This window comes from Solea solea, chromosome 16 (genome assembly GCF_958295425.1).
Source record: "Solea solea chromosome 16, fSolSol10.1, whole genome shotgun sequence".
Lineage (NCBI taxonomy): Eukaryota > Metazoa > Chordata > Actinopteri > Pleuronectiformes > Soleidae > Solea > Solea solea.
In genome coordinates, this window is record NC_081149.1 from 16613628 (window position 1) to 16625808 (window position 12181).

Genomic DNA, 12181 nt, shown 5'->3' on the forward strand with positions numbered 1-12181 from the left:
ATGGCAGTGGGGGAGGTGGTGGTGGTGTTGGTGATGGTGGGCCGTGCAACTGAAAGCGGAACATGGTTGGGGAAGCCATCAGGTAACACAAGCCATGGAGCACACAATGGAGCCCTGTGACCCTTCTGAGTCAGTAGCAGCAAGTGGTAAACAGGAAGGAAATGTGAGACAACAGGTTGACACTAACGGTTGGACATGCTGCTGCTGTGGGACGGCACTACAAGATAATGTGACAGGTAGATTACCTGGACTCAAGGACGTAGGGAAGGAAAAGAGCCTGCAGAGACAGACTCCAGCTGGAGATGACAGATGTGACAGGTGAGGCATGTACAAAAACTGACAATTTGAGAAGTCCTCTGTCACAAAATTCACCCGAGAGGACAACTGTTTCATCATCATTCTGTACCAACCTATAGTCTCTGTCAGCAGCGCAGTCCTGGTGTTTATCTCACTCACTGTAAGTTGCAAAAGAACAGAGGAATATTTGTTAGTATTGATCACACCGTGCACAATGTCACATCGCTGACATCTTGTTTTAAGTATTACATTTTAACCATAGTATACAAAACTATAATAATTGAGTGCAACAGTCTCTGAGAGGAGGAGCCATGCCAAAAAAAAGCATCGTCCCCTTTGTTACTGATGTTGGTGTGATGAATGGTGAGAGGAGTTCTGAAAAAAACAGGATGGAGCAAAAACCATAGCGGACTTTGTAAGTTGTGAGTCACATTTTTGAAGTTATTTCTGAATTTAACTGTGAGCCAGTGGGGGGGTGATATGTTTCATTTCTTGCGGCGGTGACGAAACCAAAAATTGAAACTGTTAAATGCGTTAATTACGTCCAGCAGCTGCTGAAAAACAAAACAGTGGTCGTAACCCCTCAAATGATTAACAATTAAGAAATTAAACACGCAAACTTAACTTGGATATATTTACAGATTTTGTGCGACTGCTCTATGTTCTACACAACACAAAGTGGAGGCTAGCCTAGCCGTTCCTGCTTGGCACCTCAATAATTGATGCCCTTGCTTCATTGTCACTAAAAACTCATATCAAGAAAGGAGTGTCAGGCTCAGCTTACTGATTAAGTCTGTGTGAAACATTAATGTGCACCCCATCTTCAGCTGATAAACACTTGTTCTTCAGCAAAGATGGAACAGGGAAGCGTAGCTGGACGGCATCCAGGCTTTACTGTGGCAAACACTGAACATATTTGGACTAATTCCTCATGTTTGGAGGCTGGAAGTATCACAGACGTTGCTACCTGATAGTCTGAACAGGGAGGAACATCGTGAAAGATTTAACTGGCGTGTTAGGATGACTGAATGGGCTTTGTGAGCTCTGAGCAGGAACTCTATCCATAATGCAGGAGATGACAGCACTGCCACTGTTCCCCAACATGCATTAGTCCCGAGCCTCTACTTATGATGTCTGCATGTAGCTTCCCTTCATTAATGAATGATAGGCCAGGCACTATCAGTGGAAGGCAAATTCTTGAAATCAGATTCCACCCGCGGGCGCGAACCTGTTGTTTGCATCTCTGCTAATTGATGTGCTCTTGTATATAAATTGTCTCTTTAAACGAGACTAACGCAAGTTGGCAATTTTAACTGCAGGCCGCACCCTGTTTAAACCCCATGAGAAGCTGCTGCATGTGCTGACTCACCTCAGACTGAGTAATGGCTGTCATGGAAAAGTAGACAGGTACTTTGCAGACTTTTCCAAATGAGAAGGCACACTCAGATAAGATGGTGAGAGTCATCCAGGACTGAATAATGGGGCAAAGTGTCTGGCTGGAGAGGACAGGTAAGGAAATGTCTGTCTAGGTGGAGTTTGGCCCGGTAAACACCTGACAACATCCATATATAACACAGTTTTGTATCGTCTATGCTGAAGAAAACACTAGTGAAAGATTGGATTACTCTATAATAATAGAGTAACACTCACTTGACTAAAAGACGATTGGGGACATTTAATCTCATATTCTTCACTTTTGACTATGATTTATAAGCTTTCACATTTCCAGAATTTGAACCCACAAGTGACATGTTGTGCTTTTAAAAATCAGTAATAGCATAGTAGTATTATCATAAATATTCTACATCCATAATTAAAAGGGAATATGATGACACAGATATACAGTATATAATATAATACAATATAAACTGTATTTTATTAATATATCTTTGCCAGTGCCTTACACATTGCTTTTTATTTAGTGATTTAATTCTGGTGCACATTGATCTGGTCATATCACATTTGTATACCCGCCTAAACTAGCTTAGAACTGTATGAAATGTAATGTAATGTAATAACACAACTCTGCCTTTCCACACTCACTGACTAAACAATCCACATGTACAGGATGATGAGCTTCACTTTCAAAATTCTTAGAGTAACTTAATACTCCTTAATTGTATTCAGTTCAAGTCTGTATTTAAAATGTAGCCATGTGTGCACCACATATAATTTATAAGCTGTGTTTAGGGTACTCCAAGCAAAGTATCCAGTGCCATCTATCAGTTAACAGCTGTTTATCTATATCAGTGACCCAGTAAGACTGAACCTGGATAAGATAGCACTGACAAGGGCCTATGTCACCTCCGACTCTACTCCCATGCTGCCTACATCCTGACAGACTCCCTTGTTCCTACATGATTGAAAGAACTACTTTGAACTGTCAGGTTTCAGCTCCCCCTGCAGTCTCAGTTTCTAGCTCAGGTGTATTGACTGGCTATTAGAGCTGACTGTTACCTCAGCGTTGCTGCCAGAATGACCCCACAACTGTTCACCCTGCTTCCCTCATTCTCTCCAGACTTCAGTGAATTATTCAGGGTTAACAAGCTGTTGGGACATAAAACTCAAGTGTGCATTTTCAGCGGTGGCTCAAGTGTAAAACAGTAAAAAGTGGACTGCTCTGACATAGATGGATGGAACTACGAGCTCAAGCAGACAAGCAGAAGGAGAGGCTACGTCGAATGCATACAGGGCAGAGAACGGTGTTGTCAGGATTGATGCAGGGATTTTGACTGTACTTGACTGCTGTAGAACCGAAGCAGTGACATCTGAAAGGTTCTAATTATATGTTTGGCTTCAAGATGAGAGATGACACACAAGACAACAGAGACGAATGCCTTAGTGACGTGAACTAGTGAACACAGTACCACTGCAGCCTTGCTGTAGATTCAGTAAATGTATGTGGGACACATTTCGAGTCATTCAACTCTTATTCCTATACTAACATGGTAATCTGTCTCTACTGTGACTCTTTACGGTTGACTCCAGTTTAAATTGAACTCTTTTACTTTTTGCTCAGACCCCAAAAAACTAAAATGGCTCTAAGCTGAGGCCTGACAAACCTTTACAATTATATGAAGTATAATAGACCACATAATCCTAATAATCTAATGGGTTATTTCTTGGCCAATACTCCACAAAGTTTTGTGAAAGTCTGTTACATTAAGTATTTCTTTCTGTAGTCCTGCTGACAAACAAACTGAGATTCAGACATGAATGAAACCATAACCTCATGGGCAAATGATGAGGTAAAAATTATTATAACATTAAAAAATATAATTTGTTTATATGAAATGATAAGGGGGACACCTTAGTCGCCAGTCCATCGGAGGGCATATAGACACAAACATCCCCATTCACTCTCACACTCAATGTCATAATCAATAATAACAAATAACAATTATTATTAAAATGTTAAAAATATTAATGCTATTGTTTTTTAGAGTGAACCTCAGCTGATTCACACAGGGCAGACAACTGCAGCAGCACTGCCCTCTACAGGCTGAAATCAGTGGTGTCACAAAAGCTGGAATTGTGTTTTTTCCCCTCTGGTATTAAAATCTACAACAATATATAGCCTATATATATTTTAATTCAAATGGATACATTAAGATACAATCTTAATTTTCGTGGTGGCAAATAAACACGATGAGTTTGTTTCCATTACAAACCTAAGCTTGCATAATCATCGTATGATCAGTTTTTAAGTTCATGACCATTTATTTTGTGGCACAAACATGTAACAGGCATTTCTGCAGCTCCTATTATCGAGCAAGTTTTTAAGAACTTAAAAACACATCCACAATCCCCTCAGGGGTCGACAGGAGACAGAAAATCAAAAGGCTGATGATGCCTGATGAATGATTCACAGGTAGGTACTTTCTCTTAATGAATTACTTTCTCATAATTTTGACTCATTATCTCACAATATTAAGATACTTTCTCATAATAATGAATTATTATCTCACAATAATGAGAAACTTACTCACCATTGCGACTTATTATCTCACAACAATGAGATACTAATGACTTACTATACCATAATCATGACTTATTAGCTCTACTCCTAATAAATAACTAATAAAGTAAAAACAACAACAACCAAAAAATAAAACATTGTATACCGGAAGTGACGCCGACGCGGCCTTTTCCGGTCGGACCGGTTTCGCCGGTAGCTCCTGTCACTGCCTGTCAGCCTCATAAGACGTGTGTGTTGGGACTTTTGTGTTTTTAACAGTTTGTCTTTGACAGTGCTCAGGCTGTTCTCCACCATGCCCATGTACCAGGTAAAGCCCACCTGCGGGGGTGATATAAAGATTGATTTACCGACGTGCATGTACAAGTTACCAAATATCCACGCGCAGCAAGGGAACAGCTACACCCCCGAACACGCGCTTCAGGTAACTGTTAAACTGATTTCCTTTCGACACGCTGCAGTGTTTCCCTTCTGCTTTTGTGAATAAATATTTTTTTTTTCCTATTTTGCTCTCGCTTTTGTATAGTCCGCACTTCGTTTTCTTCCCCGACTTTCGCTCTCCACACAAACATGAGCTGCTTTCAGCTAAGCTAGCTGGCTAACTATCCTAGCTTGTCAGGATAATGAGTAATGTCACGTAAAGTTGATGCAGCAATGAGATGAACTCCTCTGTAAATATTTATATGAACTCCATGGAGGACAATATTAGTTAAGTTTAAGGTTGTATGTGTGATAGCATTTCAATAGTTTGAATATTTCATTGTAGAATTGTCTACTCGAAATGAAATATTAAAAAAAACCTCTTAAAGAAATCTGTGCTCCACTTTGAAATTCTACTTTTTATATTGAATTCCCACGACACATATCTCCAGTATTATTAATATTGTTATACTGATAAGAGCAAAATCATCTCACTTAAATTACTTTAAAATAGGGCTGAGTAGTAAATATAATTCAATATCAGTACAACAAAGATTCTGCGTATATGGATATTATAAGTATGCACTGTGCAAACAAACACACTGAGACACAATACCATTCTCATGTGTTTTGCCTCAGATTTGTGAAATGTTGCCATGAAGTTTAAAACCACAAGTTTTTATTTAGGAGTAGAACTGAGCTTTTTATCAAACCGAAGTTTTGTCAGGATAATTATCGATGTTGACTAATTTGAAACGTATTTACCGTGATAATTATTCTAACCATGTTGACCAGCCCTTCTTTAAACGATAGGTTCATGTCTATTGATGGTTTTAAAAGCGATCCTTGGGTGTTTCCCATGCTGTAATAATTCCTCTTGTTTACTCAAGCTTCAAAAGAGCAACCAGCCACAGAGAACTATCAAATTGTGCAGCTTTGTAGTATAAGAATATTAGATAGAAAATCAGTCAGAACATTTGTGAACAACCCACAGATCATTTCATCATTATTTTGATTTGCCATAATGAAGAAGAGGAGTGATAACAAGAAGCAACAGTAATAACGCAACAGTAATAACCTGTGTTGGACAGTTTCCTGTATGGAAGCTGACGTGTTTTTATACAGCAACTCTTTCAATGCAAGAACTTTATTTATACTGGCGTATTTTAACCCTGTCACGTTGCTAGTTTTACTGACATATTTGGATACTTCTTCTATTCGCTGACTTTTGCCTGGGATAAACATTGTGACGTAAAACCCTAGGGTTCTCATCTCTGTATTTATGTATTTGTAAAGTGTATTTGTATTTGACAATCTGTTAAATGAGGTCCCTGCATTCTCTTGTGTTTTCTAATTAATGTCGGTACTCCAGTAAACATGCAGGCTATAAAACCCCTCTGGGGTTTTGTGCTGAAATTGTTCAAACTGAAATTTCTCTTTCCCCAGAATGGTGAGGTGGACCCAGCAGTCAAAGCTCTGGAGGCTCGGCAGGACGAGATCCTGAGGAAACTATATGAGCTTAAAGCAGCAGTCGAGGGCCTGGCAAAAACTGTGACCACCCCAGATGCTGACCTGGACCTGACAGTCAGTAGCAGCCTCTCCTCCCAAACCCTAAGCTCCACAACCCTCAAATGCACTACTGACCTGGACACACTACTGGGCAAGGTGAGAAACTGGGACTAATACTAGAATTTGTTTATATACTTTCCTCTCTGGCTGTTGTATCTGCCTGTTCTTACAAGTTCCAGTACTGTACTATCTGGCAGAGTCTGCTCATTATGGAATTTGTCTTGAAGCATAACTGAGGGTGTGGACTGATTATGGATGCAGTTTTCATCTTGCAATAAAAGATAAATGTTTATCCAGCATTTGTTTTGGAATGTACACCCATTTACCTCCATCTTGTCTATGCCAGGACCGCGGCGCTCTCCGGGATATTGTCATAAATGCCAACCCAGCACAGCCACCTCTGACCCTGCTGGTGCTCCATAGCCTGCTGTGTCAGCGTTATCGGGTACTCTCCACTGTCCATGTTCACTCATCAGTTGCCAGTGTGCTGCCACAGCTCCTCTCCTGTCTCGGACCACGCCACGTAGACAGCTATGCCCGCCACCTGTTCCAGCTGGGCTTCACACTCATATGGAAAGATGGTAAAGTGACATTGTGAGCTAATTTAGTATAAGTGGATGGACAGAGGCGTAAAGTAATTGCATAACCATTATACAAAACTGCCATTGTCTTTTATTGTCATTAATTTATACAAACTTTGTATTCATGTTAACGATTATCTTAATCTAGTAGGGCTGTCACTTTTGCAAAAATCAAGTTTGAACAAATTTATAATGATCCGAAATTGATTTTAATAAATTTGAACACACAGTAATTAGTTTGAATTTTTGAACAATATAAAATGTCAAATAAAAAGTGTCTTTCTTTTCTCCTGTGTCCCATCCACAGTCCCCAAACTGCAAATGAAGTTCAGTATCCGTGACATGTGTCCCATCGAGGGTGAGGCAAACGTGGCACGTTTCCTCTTCAAGCTGCTGGCTCCCCACCCCAGCGACCCTGCGCTTGCTACTTTGGTGGACAGCTGGGTGGACACTGCTTTCTTCCAGCTGGCAGAGGGCAGTGCCAAGGAGCATGCCGCTGTCCTCCGTGCCCTCAACTCTGCCCTGGGCCGCAACCCCTGGGTGGCAGGGCCGGAATTCTCCCTGGCCGACATCGCCTGCTACTGCTGTATTCTGCGCAGTGGCTTGGCCTCCTCAGCCCCTGCTAATGTCCAGCGCTGGCTCAAGTCATGCGAGAACCTGGGCCACTTTAGCCCTGCCAAGGTAGTTGTGCAGTGAATGGAGGCGTCCCAGGACCGGACACCAGAAAGGGTCTCTTTAATTAACAAAGTGAGAGAAAGGCATTAGAATTATAAAATATCCCAGCCCTGTCTGGACAGCTTTCTAATGCTTCCCTCCTTACAGTATTGTATCACTGAACTGACAAAAAGAAAAGCAAGATGGTTAATTGGTTAAAGTTACTTAAAACAGTTTCTCTGCCATGCTGCTTTTCTATAACAAGAGATTCTAGGCTATTTTTGCATGGGAGGAAGCATGAGAGGACTGTAAGGACGAGGGCTTGGTGATGGATTAAATCAAAGGTACTAACAGAAACACACAGTACACCTTCCCACTTTGTGCCTAACATGATCCTGTTTTAAATGTGTGTTCATGTGTGGTGGCGGGTATTACTGGATGTTTTCTGGAATAATACTTTGTACAATGTTTTTTCTCAAGCCATTAAAACTTCTACTTTGGATCAAACTTTGAACTGAGGCTTGGGCTTTGTTTTAGTTGACTGTTTTGATTATTTCAGCAGACCAAATGGCATTCGCTGAAGTGCACCTCTGTGTCCAGTGGGTGGCAGAGTTGTCATTAGGAAATGGAAGATTTTGATCACCTGCTGATCCAAAGACAGGGAGCTGCTCTTCTTTCCATCACACAAACAGGAAGAATGGTTACACAGGTGGTTCTTCCATGACAAAGTTTATGCAAAAATGTACATCCTTGGAAAATCTCTACTCCACCTGGCTTCCATCGGACATCAGCAGTTAAAGTCTAAAAGGAAGCACAGATTAAGTTCGGTATCAATATAGTCAACCAATAAATGACTAAGAAAAGTACAAAAATGCCATATTTTGAGAATCAGTTGTAGTCCTAAAGGTTATCTATTTGAGTAGAACTGCCCAGAATGAAACTAACTAGTCATGGTTGTGCATTAAAATAATATAAGTAGGAATACACTAGTATGTAATGTGTCTGAATACTGGCTGAAATCTAGTGCTGTGATATTCTTTATGCTCCAGTTGAAATCAAATCCCTCGAGGAAGTCATTTTATTTCAAATAAAGGATTTAATAGTTCCTGGCCCATTTTTGCACAATACGTCAGTACTGAAAAAGGTACCAATTTATGTCAGATGAAAAATGATTAGCTGCACACTTTCTTGGTTTGCACTTAGTTGTTCTAGTGGTCCTGATCAGCTGATGTGTTGCTCTCAATACCCGGTCTGTATTAGGAAGTAGTTTTCTCGGCAGCTCAATTTCCAGTTTATATAAATATAATCCTATGTGACTCAAATAACTAAAATATACATATACAGGCAATATCCGTAACTAGGATACCATGGTTTGGCATGTTTTTTTTTTTTGTTTTTGTTGACAGCTCTGGTGGTGACGTGTGTGTGTGATTTGACAGCCTTCAGTTGGTCTCCAGGCAGCTGTCAGACGTGGCAAAAACTCCAGACACATGGCACAAAGCCAAGAATTCACATGGGACTGAGCAGCACTGAAAGTGTTGCGTTTGCATGCCCGTCATCTCTTTCCATTAACAAACAAACATTTTCTTTGAAACAGTGTGACTTGAGCGTGGAGATAAGGCAGCCGATCCCTGATATCATTCATGGTTTCTAACTGAAATGAAAACAAAAAAAGTGCTCTTTCCTTGTCTCTTTATATTTGATATAAAACATACACACATGAGATGCACTGTCATTGGAAAGCTGTAGAAAAAAAAAAAGGAAAAAGAATCACTGAACCGAAAGACGAAATCACTTCAGTTTAACCCTGTGGCTACTTCAAATCACGACAGTAGCGCACAAAAAAGATAAAAAGATGCTTCTGTCAGAACATTAAGTCCATGAATGTCACAGTCCATGATTGTCAATTAAATACTTTTATGAGGCCCTTCTGGAGTGAGACATAAGCTATGCTTATAAAAACAGGCAATGGTAATTATAGAAAACACATCTGGGCTATGCTGTCTGAAATTACATATTAACTAATTTCTGTACTGATTCAAGCTCACTGTGGTCTGATACTGTATCAATCAATAGACTGATACAGAGAGTGAAATTATGTCACTGGCAATATAATCACTCTGTGGTCAAAGAGCACACGTTGCTGTTGTATCTCAAAAGTTGAAGGCGCTCAAAGTAGTCATCTGTCAGAAAGTTTCTCTGTGATGTGACCAGATTTCCTTTTTGGCTAAAGAGGCGCTGGACAGGGGCTGTGGATGGCAGGGTGGTGTTATATTTAAGAAAAAGCAGCTTCACTCGCGGAAAGTCCTGCAGGCACTCGAGGCTCTTTCCCGTTCCTCCAATGTACTTGCGGATCTCTTCCGTCACTCCTCGCTGCTGGATCTGCGTCGAAGGCTTCACCGAGCCGTAGCTGAAGAAGTCGTCCTCCGATTCAATGGTGGACAGATTGCGGCTGGTGTTTGCCTCGTCGACGTTACACGGATCCATCTGAGACGCCTCTGTAGCCAGCAGGGAGCACATTTCCTCCCTCTCGGATGCAGCCATCCACCACAAGCGGAACTGAGGAGTGGTGGCTGTTGCAATCTTTGCTTCTGTGCTCGCAAACAACTCCTGGAACCGCACATCAATAGCCACGACAATGGCATTGATGACATCCCCAAAGTAATTTGCCGCATCTTTCTGCTCCTTTAACTTGTTCTTTAGACTGAGCACGGTTGGGATGACCAGACCCAAGTAACATTTCTGCTCCGCTTGGAAAAGTTCAAGTGCAAAAGCGAGCGGGTGGAACACAGTCACATATTCTTTGAGAAAGGCCATCTCCTCTGACTGCAAGCGTGGGACCTCCAGGCGGGCACACAGCTCTGTGAGTTCCCGCTCAGTGAGAGAGACAATCTTCTGCACGGCACAGAACTCCACATTCCAGCGAGTGATTGTCGGGACAACAAGGGCCATCTTTCCTATCTCCTCTGCTGCATCCATACCCACCTGGAGATGGTGACATTTGTTCCATATGGCAAACACCTTGGCCATTGTGCTAAAATGCAGCTGACACATGGGCCCCTGTGACACAGCCTGCCAAAAGTCCTCGGAGACAATCTGCTCCAGGGTGTGTGAAGCACAGCGTTGCAGAGGCGGCAGAAAGAGCAGCATGTCTTGCTCAGGCTCGCCCTCGAGGATGGTGCTCACATTCTCATAGAAACCAATGTCATCATCACTGTCTTGGCTGTCCATGGCAAACTCTTTAAATACGCTGATAAAGGGGCTGCCATTGTCAGTAACTGTGGTCTGAACCTTGCTTTCGATATTATATGCCACGTGGATGTCATGTATTCGCCCAGCAATGACGTCATATGTGATCCTACCCTGCAGCCGTGCAAACCCCAGAGCGGCAGATTTCCTCTCCAAAGAATCCCCATCGATCCAGTGACAGGTCATCCCAAAGAAGCTCCTGTTGTTGGCCGTCCAGATGTCAGCTGTGGTGCATACATACTGGATGTTGCTGAACTTGGCCATAAGTTCCTCCCGCATCCTAGAGAAGCCCTGGTCCACCTTTGTGAACAAGGTCACCCGGTCCATGGACTTCAGCCCCTCAGTTAAGCCTGCAATCAGCTTCTTGAAGCCAGGCTGCTCCAGCACATAAAATGACTGGCAATCCTCCACGATGAAGCTGAAGATCAGGTCGTCGATCTTTGCCTGGGTCATGCATTTGGAGATGATTTCTGCTTTCAGCTTTTTGAGTTGGCAGTGCCTGCTCTCTTCACCGTTGTGCTCCTCTTTCTTCCTCCCCCTCTTGGCATCAGGACTGGCTTCACAGCCCAAGTGTGTTCTCTAAAAGAAAGAGATAAAGAAAAAAAAAGAAAAAAAAACCGTCATGCTGGAAATGTGACATTTGCATGTTCTGAGTTTGCATCAGTGCGCAAACTTCAACTGCAATGAAAGTAAACAAGAAAGCAAATGTCGCTGCAAACACGTCAATATGAACCCTATTTGTTGTTGTTCTCCTCCATTAAAACACATTTAAGTATCATTATGAAACGCCTCCAGCACGCAGCTACAATGTAACGTTTATTAATCACGAGGGCAGCTGTTCATTCATTGACTCTTATCAAACATTAACCTGGCGAGTGCAGGAGATCATTACAGGGACATTACTTTGTGTAACTCACGTCTAAATGCTTCTTTAGGTTTGATGTGGAGGTTTTCGACGTGGACAGCAGATTAACCCTCGGCAGACACAGATTACACTGGACGATGATATTTTTTCCTTGATCTGCCTTGTACGTGAAATGGTGGCGATAACGCCAAGAATGCATGGCCGATTTGGTCTCGCCGCTGGGCTCATGGTGATCCACTTCCATCTCAGACGCGTCCTCTGCTCTTACCCACGTCTCGAAATATGATAAAAGTATCGTAATCCGATTTAGTAATCGTGATTACACGTAAAGTAACGATGGCGGTGGAGAAACCCTCATGAAAAGGGGCAGGCCTTTGTTCAGATGTTGCTCGCAAAACACACTAGGTGCAGACCAAGTCGTCATCGTCCCGATGTGGCGCATGCGCAGTCGTGGCCGGCTGAGTTATGGAGCCAGTTACCTGCACGCATGCGCTCTACGCGCACGGGCGCTACATTGTAACGTCAGTGTCCACTCCTTGTGATTTCCATTCAGACGGACCTGTATACTTC

General features: G+C 42.2%; 2 protein-coding genes across 3 annotated transcripts; one reads left to right on the forward strand and one right to left on the reverse strand.

Moving 5' to 3' along the window:
• The first annotated feature begins 4436 nt into the window (after positions 1–4436).
• aimp2 (aminoacyl tRNA synthetase complex interacting multifunctional protein 2) lies at positions 4437–8011 on the forward strand. 2 transcript variants are annotated; one of them, XM_058653815.1, is made up of 4 exons: positions 4437–4697; positions 6140–6358; positions 6609–6843; positions 7151–8011. In XM_058653815.1, the coding sequence occupies exons 1-4, from the start codon at positions 4569–4571 to the stop codon at positions 7537–7539; spliced, it is 972 nt and encodes a 323-aa protein (XP_058509798.1). In that variant the 5' UTR covers positions 4437–4568; the 3' UTR covers positions 7540–8011. The 2 variants fall into 2 exon arrangements, with proteins under 2 accessions (XP_058509798.1, XP_058509799.1); XM_058653816.1 differs by having other exon boundaries at positions 4437–4583.
• A 1161-nt stretch (positions 8012–9172) lies between these two features.
• zgc:161969 (uncharacterized protein LOC569044 homolog) lies at positions 9173–12050 on the reverse strand. The gene is made up of 2 exons (XM_058653810.1): positions 11664–12050; positions 9173–11325 (listed from the first exon to the last, which is right to left on the reverse strand). The coding sequence occupies exons 1-2, from the start codon at positions 11853–11855 to the stop codon at positions 9613–9615; spliced, it is 1905 nt and encodes a 634-aa protein (XP_058509793.1). The 5' UTR covers positions 11856–12050; the 3' UTR covers positions 9173–9612.
• Positions 12051–12181: the final 131 nt, after the last annotated feature.